The 16,412-nt window shown below is 45.2% G+C and overlaps 1 protein-coding gene across 1 annotated transcript in view; it reads right to left on the bottom strand.

The window, feature by feature from the left end:
• The window catches only part of LOC115478094, a 129,651-nt gene that overhangs the window by 22,377 nt on the left and 90,862 nt on the right, over positions 1–16,412 (bottom strand). The window contains exon 6 of the mRNA XM_030215328.1: positions 9,628–9,734. Within this exon, the coding sequence (XP_030071188.1) occupies positions 9,628–9,734 (107 nt within the window). The remainder of the gene's footprint in view (positions 1–9,627; positions 9,735–16,412) is intronic.

The raw sequence follows: 16,412 nt of genomic DNA, 5'->3' as shown, positions 1-16,412 counted from the left end.
GGGCTCCACCTTAACCAGGGTGGGACCAGGCTGCTGGCATTGGCATTTAAAAAAGAGATAGAGCAGCTTTTAAACTAGAAATGGGGGGAAGGCCGACAGTCGCTCAAAAGCGAATGGTTCGGGAAAAGGTATCTTGCAAAGATACCTCACAAACAGGGAAGATAGGGTTTCTGGATAGTGAGGTTGCACAACAGACTGTGGTAGGCCAGGTGCCCTTAAATACAACTAAAGATCAGACAAAAGATGTCAAATCAATAGTGTCAGGTACTAAGCATCATGCAAATAAGAACAACAAACATACTATGAAATGTTTATATGCAAATGCTAGGAGTCTAAGAAATAAGATGGGAGAGTTGGAATATATTGCACTAAATGAAAAATTGGATATAATAGGCATTACTGAGACCTGGTGGAAGGAGGATAACCAGTGGGACACTGTCATACCGGGGTACAAAGTATATCGTAATGATAGGGTGGACCGGACTGGTGGAGGGGTAGCATTGTATATTAACGAGAGCCTTGACTCAGATAGATTACAAATTCAGCAGGACACAAATCACACCTTTGAATCACTGTGGGTTGAAATTCCATGTATAAAAGGGAAAAAAATGGTGATAGGAGTGTACTACCGTCCGCCTCGCCAGGATGAGCAGGTAGACACAGAAATGATAAAAGAAATCAGAGACGCGAACAAAATGGGCAATGTGATAATAATGGGTGACTTCAATTATCCAAATATAGACTGGGTAAATGTAACATCGGGACACACTACAGAGATACAATTCCTTGATGAAATCAAGGACAGCTTTATGGAGCAACTGGTGCAGGAGCCGACGAGAGAAGGAAAAATTCTAGACTTGGTCCTTAGTGGAGCGCATGATCTGGTGAGGGACGTTATGGTACTGGGGCCGCTTGATAACAGTGACCATAATATGATCAGTTTTGACATTGACCTTGAAGTAACTGTACACAGAAAGTCAAATACGTTAGCATTTAACTTTAAAAAAGGAGACTATGATAAAATGAGAAGAACGGTAAAAAAAAAACTTAAGGGGGCAACTGAGAGAGTAAAAACTGTACAACAGGCGTGGACGCTGTTCAAAAATACCATCCTGGAGGCCCAGGCCATACATATTCCGCGAATTAGAAAAGAAAGACGGAAGTCCAAAAGACACCCGGCCTGGTTGAAAAGTGAGGTGAAGGAAGCTATTAGGGCTAAAAGAAACGCCTTCAGAAAATGGAAGAAGGAACCGTCTGAAAATAACAAGAAACAGCATAAGGAGTGTCAGAGCAAATGCAAGGCGCAGATTAAGAAGGCCAAGAGGGAGTATGAAAAAAAGGTAGCAGAGGCAAAAAAACATAGTAAAAAATTTTTTCGGTATATTAAAAGCAGGAAGCCGGCAAAAGAATCGGTTGGGCCGCTGGATGACCGAGGGGTAAAAGGGGCGATCAAAGAAGACAAAGACGTAGCGGAGAGACTGAATGAATTCTTTGCTTCGGTCTTCACCGAGGAAGATTTGGGTGGGATACCGGTGTCGGAAATGGTATTTCAAGCGGACGAGTCGGAGAAACTTACTGACCTCACGGTAAACCTGGAGGACGTAATGGGGCAGTTCGGCAAACTGAAGAGTAGCAAATCTCCTGGACCGGATGGTATTCATCCTAGAGTACTGATAGAACTGAAAAACGAGCTTGCGGAGCTACTGCTAGTGATATGCAACTTATCCTTAAAATCGAGCGTGGTACCGGAAGATTGGAAGGTGGCCAATGTAACGCCCATTTTTAAAAAAGGCTCCAGGGGAGATCCGGGAAATTATAGACCGGTGAGTCTGACGTCGGTGCCGGGGAAAATGGTAGAGGCTATTATTAAAAACAAAAATTACAGAGCACATCCGAGGACATGGATTACTGAGACCGAGTCAGCATGGCTTTTGTGTGGGGAAATCTTGCCTGACCAATTTACTTCAATTCTTTGAAGGAGTGAACAAACATGTGGACAAAGGGGAGTTGGTTGATATTGTGTATCTGGATTTTCAAAAGGCGTTTGACAAGGTACCTCATGAAAGGCTACAGAGGAAATTGGAGGGTCATGGGATAGGAGGAAATGTCCTATTGTGGATTAAAAACTGGTTGAAGGATAGGAAACAGAGAGTGGGGTTAAATGGGCAGTATTCACAATGGAGAAGGGTAGTTAGTGGGGTTCCTCAGGGGTCCGTGCTAGGACCGCTGCTTTTTAATATATTTATAAATGATTTAGAGATGGGAGTAACTAGCGAGGTAATTAAATTTGCTGATGACACAAAGTTATTCAAAGTCGTTAAATCGCGACAGGATTGTGAAAAATTACAAGAGGACCTTACGAGACTGGGAGACTGGGCGGCTAAATGGCAGATGATGTTTAATGTGAGCAAGTGCAAGGTGATGCATGTGGGAAAAAAGAACCCGAATTATAGCTACGTCATGCAAGGTTCCACGTTAGGAGTTACGGACCAAGAAAGGGATCTGGGTGTCGTCGTCGATAACACACTGAAACCTTCTGCTCAGTGTGCTGCTGCGGCTAAGAAAGCGAATAGAATGTTGGGTATTATTAGGAAAGGTATGGAAAACAGGCTTGAGGATGTTATAATGCCGTTGTATCGCTCCATGGTGCGACCGCACCTTGAGTATTGTGTTCAATTCTGGTCGCCGCATCTCAAGAAAGATATAGTAGAATTGGAAAAGGTACAGCGAAGGGCGACTAAAATGATAGCGGGGATGGGACGACTTCCCTATGAAGAAAGACTAAGGAGGCTAGGGCTATACAGCTTGGAGAAGAGACGGCTGAGGGGAGACATGATAGAGGTATATAAAATAATGAGTGGAGTGGAACAGGTGGATGTGAAGCGTCTGTTCACGCTTTCCAAAAATACTAGGACTAGGGGGCATGCGATGAAACTACAGTATAGTAAATTTAAAACAAATCGGAGAAAATTTTTCTTCACCCAACGTGTAATTAAACTCTGGAATTCGTTGCCGGAGAAAGTGGTGAAGGCGGTTAGCTTAGCAGAGTTTAAAAAGGGGTTGGACGGATTCCTAAAGGACAAGTCCATAAACCGCTACTAAACGGACTTGGAAAAATCCAAAATTCCAGGAATAACATGTATAGAATGTTTGTACGTTTGGGAAGCTTGCCAGGTGCCCTTGGCCTGGATTGGCCGCTGTCGTGGACAGGATGCTGGGCTCGATGGACCCTTGGTCTTTTCCCAGTATGGCATTACTTATGTACTTATGTACTTATAAGCTGTTTCTATATTGTCTGAGCAGGATCTCCTCTGCTTTGGGACCCTTACTTGTAACCTTTCTTCTTTAGAGAGCTTGGCCTCAGTTGCCCTTTTCGTGATTGGGGGAGTTTTTATGCCCATCTCAGGCAGATGGGTTCTAGAGGGCTAAGTTTTCAAGAAGGAATCCGATGGTCCTGTGATGTGCCTTTTTTTTTCAGGATGCACGTCAGCCACTGGGGGCTTCTCTGGGCAGGGGATTTCTGACCTCCCCCCCCCCCCCCCCCCCCAAGCTCATTCTGCTGCTCTGTATGCCTATATGCTGCAGAAGTCTGGTAGGGGAGCTAACAGTTCCTTTTTAGTTCAGCCTTTGGAGTTGTCTGGCTTGTTCCCTGTCTCAGTCTCTTCAAATGGACCCTGCCCCGAAGAGGGGATGTTTTCTCTCCAGCTCAGCAGTAGGGTCCATTTCTCCCGTCTTCCTTTATTCAGAGGGCGTCTTTTCAGGGCAGTCCCTTTCTGCACTAAGGCAGCAAAAATCACCTGAGCTGGAAAGCCATGTTTGCTTAAGTGGATGCATTGATGGCAGCAGGCTCGAGTAGGCCTGACTGTGGTGAGTTAAGATTTTCTTATAGTTCCTGGTGTGGGAAACAGTGAACAGCATCAAAGCATGGCTCCTTGTATGTTGGGCCTCTGAAAGGGCCTATTTAGAGTTTTTATTTACAGACTTTTCTGTCCCCTCAGTTTTTCTCGGAGGGCAGTTGCTTGAACAGCTTGGAAGTTTCCCTCCCTCCTTTGTGGAACTCTTTATACTGGCAGTACAGGCACAATCCCTAACAGCATACCACCCTGAGTGTGTCTCATCTCTGATCTTGGAAGCTCAGCACAGGGTTGGGCCTGGCTGGTTTCTACTTCGATAGGAGACTGCCTGGGAATACCAGGTGCAGTAGGTTCTCTTTTTTTTTTTCTGCACCTTTTGCTCCTTTACAAGCAGGGTTGCCAGGTGGAAATTTTTTTTCCAGCCCAATCCAGGCCAAAAAACAGCCCAAAACCCGCCCAAACACAAACCCCGCCCCTGACACCCCCACCCCCGCGTCATCACCCCCGCCCCCGCCGTCATCAACCCCGCCTCCCACATCATCGGCCCCGCCTCCGACATCATCGGCCCCGCCTCCTCAGTCATCGGCCCCGCCTCCTCCGTCATCGGCCCCGCCTCCTCCATCAGCCCCGCCTCCCACGTCACTAACCCCGCCCAAAACGTCACTAACCCCGCCCCCCGCGGCCAAAAAAAACCGCCCTGAAGCCCAAAAACAGCCCAAAAAAACCGCAACCCGCCGCGGGCAAAAATTACCCGCGGCGGGTCGCGGAAAACCGCCCAATTGGGCGGTAAAACCGCCCACCTGGCAACACTGTTTACAAGTGGGAGTTTTTAGGCTTGGTGCCTTTGGCTCCACCTTTCTGTGGGAAATGTTACATATTGTTATTTTCTGGGGCTAGCGCTCTGGTCCTCCATGGAAACCATGGAACCTCAGTGCTGTCATGGTGAGGGCATTTGCTCCAGGTGCAGTAGCTTCAGCAAAATAGTTTTCTTTTTCTGGAAGATGGTTTGCTTTCAGCCTGAAGGTCACAGGTTTAAGGCTGGTTTGTGCATATTAGAAGCTGTGGCCCTCGGCTCCTTTTCTATGGGGCATATTTTACTTCCCTCTCATATTGCTTGCCTGGACAAGCAGTTCTTTCCATAGCTGGGACAGTTTACACTATGCTACAGTGCCGAAGGTTAGCTGTGGTTGTTTCCCACAGCAGCTCTGCTCTTCTAGTTTTGCTGACACTGATCAAACTATTGTATTCCAGTTCCAGCGTATCTGTGGCACCTCTATCTATTTGTTGCAGTGTCTCTAAGGCTTTTATTGCAGTTTTGCACTTATTGGACAGCTAGCTATATTCAGAGCTAGTTAGCCTGCACTTCCATTATCCTTGCACGTCTCCCTTAGGAAGTGTTTGTTTTCTTTCCTCTTTGGCCCCCTCATCTGCAGTTTCTCGGTTTGGCTGTTCTGAGCCCTCATGTTCAGTGCCAGGCTTTGCCTAGCCTGTCGGCATGGCTATGGCTCCATTCACCTTTTCCTAGGTTTGGGAGTTTTGCGGCATTCTCCGCAAGAACAGCATCAGAGTGCACCTTGCTCTAGACGAGAAGAAAGGCGGAAAATAAAGAAATAAATGGAAAGGAAGCCCTGGAAACGGAGTTAAGAGGACAGATAGCAGCAGAATCGGATACTGGGCCAGCATGATCAGAAAAACAAAAAGTCACCAGACAACAAAGGTAGAAAAGATCATTTTATTTTCATTATAGTCATAGGCGGTCAGTGGCCCAACTGTTTGGGGAGGCTAAAGGGGGCGGGGTTAGGGGTGGGGCTTAAATCCATAATTGTCTGATAACACAGAAAAAATAAATAAAAGTCACAATACCTTTTATTAAATTTAGATATTAGATATGTATCATATGTCAAAGAATAAAGTGGTTGCTCAAAGCATATACTAACCACAATCGCTCAACTGCAAAACACTATGCACAATTTTGTGCAAAAACACACTCAGAACCTTACTGTACCATAAATATTACACTGGGCAGAACCTAATACACCAATATACCACCCACACGAAAAATGCATACTGTCAACAATATGAAACAAGGGATCATATCACAATTCTCATGTAGAGCCACAAAACACCCTAATTCATGTTTAAATTTATTTACTTATTTATGGCATTTTATCCCACATTAAACTTTTAATGTTGAGCACCTAATTCTCAAAGTGGACATATTCCAAACACTGCCCTCCCCTCCATCCACCCATGTCCAGCAACCCTCCTCTCCCCTCCCCTCCATCCACCCTTGTCCAGCCAGCAACGCTCCTGTCCCCTACCCTTCCTTCCATCCACCCATGTCGAGCCAATAACTCTTCTCTCCCCTGCCCTCCCCTCCATCCTCCCATGTCCAGCAACCCTCCTCTCCCCCGTGCCCTCCCCTCCATCCAGCAATGTTAACTTCCAGCCCCCCCCCCCAATTCCCGATCCCCCGCTCGTCCATCCCGTCTGCCCTCAGCTCCCCCCGGCCCTCATTTGCTTCCTGCTGCTGCCCTACCTTTAAATATTGTATTTTTCTTCCAGTCACGGCGCCATTATTAAAAGCAGAAGCAGGCTCGGTTCCAGCCTTCCCTCGCATGGCTCCGCCTTCGCGCAAACAGGAACTACGTCAGAAGAGGGCGGAGCCATGCGAAGGAAGGCTGGAGACGAGCCTGCTTCTGCTTTTAATAATGGCGCCGCGACTGGAAGAAAAATACAATATTTAAAGGTAGGACAGCAGCAGAAAGCAAACAAGGGCTAGGGGGGAGCTGAGGGCAGACGGGATGGACGACATGGGGAGCGGGGAAGCCTGCAGCTCGTCGCGGGGTGGGGGCAGCAGGCGAAGGTGGTCACAGTTGGGCTGGGGAGGCTTATCCCACATTAAACATGAATTAGGGTGTTTTGTGGCTCTACATGAGAATTGTTTCATATTGTTGACGGTCTGCATTTTCCGTATGGGTGGTATATTGGTGTATTAGGTTCTGCCCAGTGTAATATTTATGGTACAGTAAGGTTCTGAGTGTGTTTTTGCACAAAGTTGTGCATAGTGTTTTGCAGTTGAGCGATTGTGGTTAGTATATGCTTTGAGCAACCACTTTATTCTTTGACATATGACATTTCTAATATCTAAATTTAATAAAAAGGTATTGTGACTTTTATTTGTATTTTTTCTGTGTGTTATCAGACAATTATGGATTTAGGCCCACCCCTAACCCCGCCCCCTTTAGCCTCCCCAAACAGTTGGGCCACCGACCGCCTATGCCTTGGCGCCTCCGCAGTGGATGGTGGTGGTCATGGATGAGAGTCTCTCGGACTGGAGAGCCCTTTGCCTCCTCTTTCCGTCTCTGGGGTGATGGATGTCACAGGGGACGGTGTAACCAGTCTTCCACCTGGATCGGCTTTTACTGCTGTTCGTCTTCTAGACTTTCAGGACACATTGCAGGCCAGGCGGTGCTTGTGCCGTCTCCTCCGCCTGGACCTTATTTTGGTGCTGTTAGTCTAGCACTTCAAGACACGTTGTGGGCTACGCGATGCTTGTGCCATCGGAGAAGATGAGGCGATGGCTGCTTCCTCGAAAGAGTGGGTCTCGGTGTCAGAGTGGATAGAGGACCTCGTGTTCCGTTTCTACGCGGCCCACTTTGCAGGCTTTTCCTATGGCGAGTTCTCTTTTCTGCCATCTTCTGGTCTTCATAGAGTTGTTATTATGCACCAGTACTTCTCCAACATGGCCTCAGGTAGAGAGCTCCGTAGGTAGATCTGATGGTGTCTAGTGTGGATGCCCAGGTGCCTTCTTTCTTCTCTCATCGGACAGAGGGTGCTTCGGCAGGGCTGGTTGTTCTATTGCTTCCTTAGCCGGAGGACGTTGATAGTGTTTCCTCCGTGGCCTCTCTGCGGCAGAGTTCTTTTCGGATCACTCTCCACTGGGGTCATTCTGGTAGCTCCTGATTAACCACGGCGCTCTTGGTATGCGGGTATGGTGAGGCTCCTGGTGGTGCCTTCGTTTTGGACACGCTTGACTCCAGGCACTTCCTTCTGGGTCCGCTCCTGAGCAGGATGATCCCTCTCACTTTGGTCTTACGGCCTGGTTTTTTTTTTTTTTTTTTTTTTTTTTGAGAGGCCGACTGAGGAACAGAGTTCTTTGGATGCTATGGTTACTGTTCTGTTGCGATCTTGTACGTGATCCACGGTCCACTGCAACTACGTATTCTCAGGTGTTGAGGATTTTTTGAGGCTGGTTGCAGCCCACACTTGGTCTTCATTGCAGGCGTCTGTTCCTCAGCGATTGAGTTCTTTCTGAAGGATGGGTTGCAGAAGGGCCTGGTCTGGCCTTGCACTCGGAGGCGGTGCATTTCTTGCAGAGTGCTTTGCTCCTCCACTGCTGCGACCTTCTCCCAGAAACCTTGTTCATATTCTCTGAGTCTAGCTTGGGGCTCCTTGTCTACTGAGCATTGCTTCGAACTCCTTTTGTTCCTTTGCAGAATGCTTCACTTAGGAACTTACAAGCAGTGTTCTTGGTCGCCAATTCTTCGGCATGCAGAGTGTCTGAATTTTTAGCACAACCATGCCAAGCTGTTTTTTCTGCAATTTGCTGAGTCTGGTGACCATGCTTTCGGGTTCCTTCTTTCTTTTCCGGCTGTGGTTTGGGCTTTTCTTTTTCAGCCTCTTTCTTCCCACCCTCCGGATTTTCACGCGGAGTACACGGCACTTCTGGATGTTCAGAGGGCTCTCCGGTATTTGCAAATGTTGCATATTTTTCAGCGTTCATATCTTCTCTTTGTTTATGTCACTGGTTCTTGCCTCGTCTGATATTTTCTTTTCTCGTTGGATTGCAGATACTTTGTGGATTTTTTTGGAATTCCAGGCTAATTTCACGAGTTTGCTATCTACTGGGCAGAACGGGTGTGCTTTCACTATTCAGATGCTGCCTTTGTAGCAGCGGTTCTGTCTCAGGGAGCGGCGACTTCCCACCCTACTTAGGGACTGCTCTGATACATCCCACCAGTTCTTGAATTCATCTGCTGCATACATTAAGGAAGGTAAAATTATGCCTTACCTGCTGATAATTTTCTTTCCTTTAGTAGCAGCAGAGGAATCCATGATTCTGCCCTTTGTCAGCCACGCTTGTTTTGCCTACCTGTTCTTGTCCTGGTCTTTTCTTTTTTTTTTTTTTTTTGTTGGAAAGTGAGAGAGAAGAGGAAAGAACAGAAACCATCGCAGTCATGGTTTCTCTTAAGTCAGACTGACAAGTTTCTGTTTTGTATGGTTGGTGAGGAAGGCTTCCTGGTTTCTTGTCTGTTCTGCTTGGTGATGAGACATGTACAGAGGTGAAGGAGGAGCTGGCCATCTGGTATCACTACCTTCAGCTTTGTAACCTCTATCTCCACCTGCTGGTAGATGGACACAACTCACCAGTTCCTGGATTCATCTGCTGCTACTAAAGGAAAGAAAATTATCAGCAAGGCATAATTTTACCATTATTTATCTATATACCCACACGAGAACAAACCATTTTGCCATATAAATTGGTTATTTGAAAATATCACCATCTCCACAAGAGGTAGGAGTGCATGCTAATTGGTCCTCACTTTGTGTGGCCATCAACAACAAATGTTCTGCTTTGTCTGCAGCTGCTTTTTGCTGCCATTCAGAAGTGGCAATCCTAGGAGACTGCCTTGTCTGCCTAAGGATTAAGCAGCCCTGCAAAACTAAGTAACAGGTGAGGGAAAACACAGCTTCCTGCTCCAGCACCTACCTGCACTGCTCAGCTTCCTCCAGGAAATATTCAAAGACATTGTTCAGCACAATAACATCTGCAGCCTGGAGGAGAGATGCCTGGGTGCAGACATCTGCATGAACCACCTAAGGGAGAAGCAGTTTAAACAAAAGCAGCAAGAAGAGTAAATCCTTGACCATGAGCTAGCTTCAATGTACTTCAAGACATTAATCACTCAAGTGCTTAGATTAACTTCTAAGATGCCAGATGGTCAAGTTGTAGCTGTTCATTTCACCATTTAAGATCACTCAGGCCAATATTTAGCAGGCTTTAGGCACTTGCCTAATACATAGCTCCCCCAAGGAACTGGACAAGATGGGACCCAGGGCAGAAATTTGGGAGTGGGCCTCAAAGCCCTCTGGCAGGCTGTGCCACCTTCAATTTGAGTAGGCCTAAGGCAATAGTCCTTTTTTCACCCCCTAACGTTGGGAACTCCTTTATCCATATAAATACATTATTGGTGTATTTAAACCACTAAACAGTCTAAGCTGTATAATAATGGGCTTGGGTTAGGGGGAGGGGCATCAGCAGTGTCACAGATTATCCATTTAGCAGCGATGTTCAGCTACTATCCTGATAATCTGTGACACCGCTGAAGTATCTTATTTAGCAGCGATGTTCAGCTTCTATCCAGATAAGTTATCCATTTTAACTTAAACCATGCTGAATAGGCCAAAAACAAACATGTAGGGATAATTCTATAACTGTGCACCTAGATGTAGGCACCCACAGACAACGTGATTGGCACATTCTATAAACAAATGTAGACCAGATGAAATTAAACTATTTATATTAAAAACAAAATTTAAGGACCATTCGCCTTTTTTTTAAATTTCATAGGAAAGTATAGTCATAGGTCCAATGTGATAATGTCTAAAATCACCATAAAAGTATTTCAAAATCTTATAGCTTAAAAAACAAAATCAAAAGCTAATTACTTCACTGATTGTAACCACAAAAAGGTGGTATATCAAGTCCCATTCCCTCTCCTTTATATATTGCTTGTTTTGCTCCTATATTCAACCCCTTTCCAGGGTTCAGCTTTAAAAGGAGCTAAATGCCTTGAAACACTAGCTGAACACACAGTGCGTTTACTCAATCACAACAAATGAGTAAATAGGCAACACTGTAATAAAATAATTAGCTTACAAGTATGAAAATGTGGAATACTTGAACATATGATTATGCAATGAAGCACAGCACATTAAATTGCATATAATGATGTTCATCAAGAAATATGGTTAAATGAGTTAGAACAACATAAGCAAATGTCCATGGAAATGTCACTTTGTAGCAAAGCATTGCAGAAACTGAGTGATGAACCACAGTGTTGAAAGTAGTGTTTGATACACCACTTTAGTGTCCACAGCATAGGCTGCAGAAGGTGCATGACTGTGTATACAGTCCATAGGAAACAGTTAATTGAATGCAGTCCTTACATGCTGGATATTACGCTTAAAACTTGCAACCAGTGATAAATAATGAAATAAACAGTGCTGTGACAAAAGTTGTGTGGCACACAACATACGTACATAAGTAATGCCATACTGGGAAAACACCAAGGGTCCATCGAGCCCAGCATCTTGTCCACGACAGCGGCCAATCCAGACCAAGGGCACCTGGCAAGCTTCCCAAACGTACAAACATTCTATACATGTTATTCCTGGGATTTTGGATTTTTCCAAGTCCGTTTAGTAGCGGTTTATGGACTTGTCCTTTAGGAAACCGTCCAACCCCTTTTTAAACTCTGCTAAGCTAACCGCCTTCACCACATTTTCCGGCAATGAATTCCAGAGTTTAATTACACGTTGGGTGAAGAAAAATTTTCTCCAATTTGTTTTAAATTTACTACACTGTAGTTTAATGCATGCCCCCTAGTCCTAGTATTTTTGGAAAGCGTGAACAGACGCTTCACATCCACCTGTTCCACTCCACTCATTATTTTATATACCTCTATCATGTCTCCCCTCAGCTGTCTCTTCTCCAAGTTGAATAGACCTAGCCTCCTTAGTCTTTCTTCATAGGGATGTTGTCCCATCCCCGCTATCATTTTAGTCACCCTTCGCTGCACCTTTTCCAATTCTACTATATCTTACTTGAGATGCGGCGACCAGAATTGAACACAATACTCAAGGTGCGGTCGCACCATGGAGCGATACAACGGCATTATAACATCCTCACACCTGTTTTCCATACCTTTCCTAATACCCAACATTCTATTCGCTTTCCTAGCCGCAGCAGCACACTGAGCAGAAGGTTTCAGTGTTATCGACGACGACACCCAGATCCCTTTCTTGGTCTGTAACTCCTAACGTGGAACCTTGCATGACGTAGCTATAATTCGGGTTCTTTTTTCCCACATGCATCACCTTGCACTTGCTCACATTAAACGTCATCTGCCATTTAGCCGCCCAGTCTCCCAGTCTCGTAAGGTCCTCTTGTAATTTTTCACAATCCTGTCGCGAGTTAACGACTTTGAATAACTGTGTCATCAGCAAATTGAATTACCTCGCTAGTTACTCCCATCTCTAAATCATTTATAAATATATTAAAAAGCAGTGGTCCTAGCACAGACCCCTGAGGAACCCCACTAACTACCCTTCTCCATTGTGAATACTGCCCATTTAACCCCACTCTCTGTTTCCTATCCTTCAACCAGTTTTTAATCCACAATAGGACATTGCCTCCTACCCCATGGCCCTTCAATTTCCTCTGTAGCCTTTCATGAGGTACCTTGTCAAACGCCTTTTGAAAATCCAAATACACAATATCAACCGGCTCCCCTTTGTCCACATGTTTGTTTACTCCTTCAAAGAATTGAAGTAAAATTGGTCAGGCAAGATTTCCCCACACAAAAGCCGTGCTGACTTGGTCTCAGTAATCCATGTCCTCGGATGTGCTCTGTAATTTTGTTTTTAATAGCCTCTACCATTTTCCCCAGCACCGACGTCAGACTCACCGGTCTATAATTTCCCGGATCTCCCCTGGAGCCTTTTTTAAAAATGGGCGTTACATTGGCCACCCTCCAATCTTCCGGTACCACGCTCGATTTTAAGGATAAGTTGTATATCACTAGCAGTAGCTCCGCAAGCTACTTTGAGTTGTAAATTCCATGCCACAGTAACCGTAGACACTCACTCTTATGAAGTCTTTGGGTAACACATGCAGTTTATAGTCCATGGAGGAAAAGTATACTACATGAAACAACACAAGCAAAATCAGTACAGGTGAAAATAAATATCAATAGTGTATGAGTACTGCAAGCAAAGCTATTAAAAATACTATGCAAGTGTAGGAAAAACCTATTCACAGAAAAAAAAAAACTACAGAATTTATTTACACTAGAATGACAGTGAACCTTATTTTAATACTAGTAAAAAAGGCCCGTTTCTGACACAAATGAAACGGGCGCTAGCAAGGTTTTCCTCGGAGTGTGTATGTGCGAGTGTGTGTGTGTGTGTGTGTGTGAGCGAGAGAGAGAGAGAGCAAGTCTGGGTGCAAGTGTGTCTGTGAGAGAGAGTGTGTGCGTGAGAATGAGTGTGTGTGCAAGTGCGTGAGTGTGTTTCACACAGATACAATGTGTGTGAGAGAGTGTGTGTGTGAGACAGACTCTGTGAGACTGAGTGTATGAGACCAAGAGATTGTGTGAGTGTCTGTGTGACACAGAGAGTGAATGTGATACAGTGTGAGACAGGCCCCCTCTCCCTCCCTCTCTCTGGTGTCAGGCCCCCCCTCTCTCTCTGGTGTCTGAGCGTTACTGTGCAGGACGCTGAGCTCTGGCTGTGCTTCAAGGAACTGACCAATCCTTTTTAATAGAATGCACCTCCAACATTCTGAAGCTGAGAAACCTCATGTGGTTGGTCACTTCTGCTTGTGACGAACCCGGAAGTACTCGAGGGCGGAGCTTACAGAGATGGAGCCCGAGCTTCAGAAGCTTCAAACCCTTCACTGAAGCCACGGAGTCAGCTTCAGAACGTTGAGGTTAGTTTTTATTATATAGGATAGGAACCTGTATTATGACAAGGCAAACAAAATGAAAGTGACATACAAAATACTTGGTCTAACCCAGTGGTTCCCAAACCTTTTTGGTTCATGGCACCCTTTGTGTCAGAGTAATTTTTCGGTAGCCTCCCCCCCCCCCCCCCCCCCCCCCCCTCTCCACACAGTCTCCATCTTTTTCTCTGCACAAATATAACAGTGCTAAGGTGTCCCTATAACCAGCCCTTCCAAATGACACACTGATTATGATTTATAACAAATTACCACTCTACCTATGAAAAGTTATTCTGTTATTATATTTCCTCTGTGTACATCTATATGCTGCATAAGCCAGCATGTTTGAAAATATAAGCGAGATTAAATAAAAAATGCTACCAACAATAAAGAATGATGTGGATGCAGAAGCTCATAGGTTTGCTTGCTTTGTTTTGAATGGGATGGGGAAACAGACTGACCTGGCTTCAACTTTTTGACTTCATCCCTTCTCCTGTTTTCTTCTGACCTCCTTGTCAGCAAAAGCAAGTGTGTCCCCAGTGGCCACAACAACAACAACAAAAAAACGCAAGCATGGGACCGCAGCAGCCTTCAAGCATGCGCTGTCAGCTCTACTGGTCCTCTGCCCCCACTAATGTCAACTTTTAGTTCCGGGGGCAGAGGACTGGCAGAACTGACAGCACATGCTTGAAGGCTGCTGTATTCCTGCGCTTACTTTTTTGGTTTGGCAGGAGGGAGGTTGGGATTTGCCATGGTAACCCAGAGAGTTCGCTGTGGTGTACCAGGGTGCTGCTGCACACAGTTTGGGAACCACTGGTCTAACCTATAAATCGATAAACTGTACTATAAAAGTGTATAAGTACTGTAAGTAAAACCATAAGAATGGAGAAAACCTTACCTTTTATGATATCAAATAAGAATATACTAGCCAAGCATAAAAATGTATGAGGAATAAATTATCAGTAAAAACACAACTAGTGTGACATTATGTATAAGTGTGGAATAATGAACAAGTTTGTATGATACCTAAGGAAGACAAGTATAAAATGTTTGTTCCTATTGCACTAAGCAAAATATACTATGGCTATAGGCAAAAGAAAAATATTGAACCATGGTTTATTTTTTTGCTATAGTAACATAGTAGATGACGGCAGAAAAAGACCTGCATGGTCCATCCAGTCTGCCCAACAAGATAACTCATGTGCTACTTTTTGTGTATACCTTACCTTGATTTGTACCTGTCTTTTTCAGGGCACAGACCGTATAAGTCTGCCCAGCACTAACCCTGCCTCCCACCCACCAGCCCCGCCTCTGCCATCCAATCTCCGCTAAGCTCCTGAGGATCCCTCCCTTCCTTCCGAACAGGATTCCTTTATGTTTATCCCACGCATGTTTGAATTCTGTTACTGTTTTCATCTCCACCACCTCCTGCGGGAGGGCATTCCAAGCATCCACTACTCTCTCCGTGAAAAAATACTTCCTGACATTTTTCTTGAGTCTGCCCCCCTTCAATCTCATTTCATGTCCTCTAGTTCTACCACCTTCCCATCTCCGGGAAAGGTTCGTTTGCGAATTAATACCTTTCAAATATTTGAAAGTCTGTATCATATCACCCCTGTTTCTCCTTTCCTCCAGGGTATACATGTTCAGGTCAGCAAGTCTCTCCTCATACGTCTTGTAACGCAAATCCCATACCATTCTCGTAGCTTTTCTTTGCACCGCTTCAATTCCTGGCACAGGCAGCTCCTTGTGACTCTGGGCAAGTCACTTAACTCTCCATTGCCCCATGTAAGCCGCATTGAGCCTGCCATGAGTGGGGAAAGTGCGGGGTACAAATGTAACAAAAAAAAAAATATATATATATTTGTGAGTGACATTGCCGAAGGGTTAGAAGGTAAAGTTTGCCTATTTGCGGATGATACTAAGATCTGTAACAGAGTGGACACCCGGGAGGGAGTGGAAAACATGAAAAAGGATCTGAGGAAGCTAGAAGAATGGTCTAAGGTTTGGCAATTAAAATTAAATGCGAAGAAATGCAAAGTGATGCACTTAGGGAATAGAAATCCACGCGAGACGTATGTGTTAGGCGGGGAGAGTCTGATAGGTACGGGCGAAGAGAGGGATCTTGGGGTGATAGTATCTGAGGATTTGAAGGCGACAAAACAGTGTGACAAGGCGGTGGCTGTAGCTAGAAGGTTGTTAGACTGTATAGAGAGAGGTGTGACCAGCAGAAGAAAGGGGGTGTTGATGCCCCTGTATAAGTCGTTGGTGAGGCCCCACCTGGAGTATTGTGTTCAGTTTTGGAGGCCGTATCTTAAGCATGTAAAAAGAATCGAAGCGGTGCAAAGAAAAGCTACGAGAATGGCATGGGATTTGCGTTACAAGACGTATGAGGAGAGACTTGCTGAACTAAACATGTATACTCTGGAGGAAAGGAGAAACAGGGGTGATATGATACAGACTTTCAAATATTTGAAAGGTATTAATCCGCAAACGAACCTTTTCCGGAGATGGGAAGATGGTAGAACGAGAGGACATGAAATGAGATTGAAGGGGGGCAGACAAGAAAAATGTCAGGAAGTATTTTTTCACGGAGAGAGTAGTGGATGCTTGGAATGCCCTCCCGCGGGAGGTGGTGGAAATGAAAATGGTAACAGAATTCAAACATGCGTGGGATAAGCATAAAGGAATCCTGTTCAGAAGGAATCGATCCTCAGGAGCTTAGTCAAGATCGGGAGGCGGGGCAGACTTATACGGTCTGTGCCCTGAAG

This window comes from Microcaecilia unicolor, chromosome 9 (genome assembly GCF_901765095.1).
Source record: "Microcaecilia unicolor chromosome 9, aMicUni1.1, whole genome shotgun sequence".
Taxonomy (NCBI): Eukaryota; Metazoa; Chordata; class Amphibia; order Gymnophiona; family Siphonopidae; genus Microcaecilia; species Microcaecilia unicolor.
The sequence above is the reverse complement of the archived record's forward strand: the minus strand, read 5'-3'. Positions and strand labels throughout refer to the sequence as shown.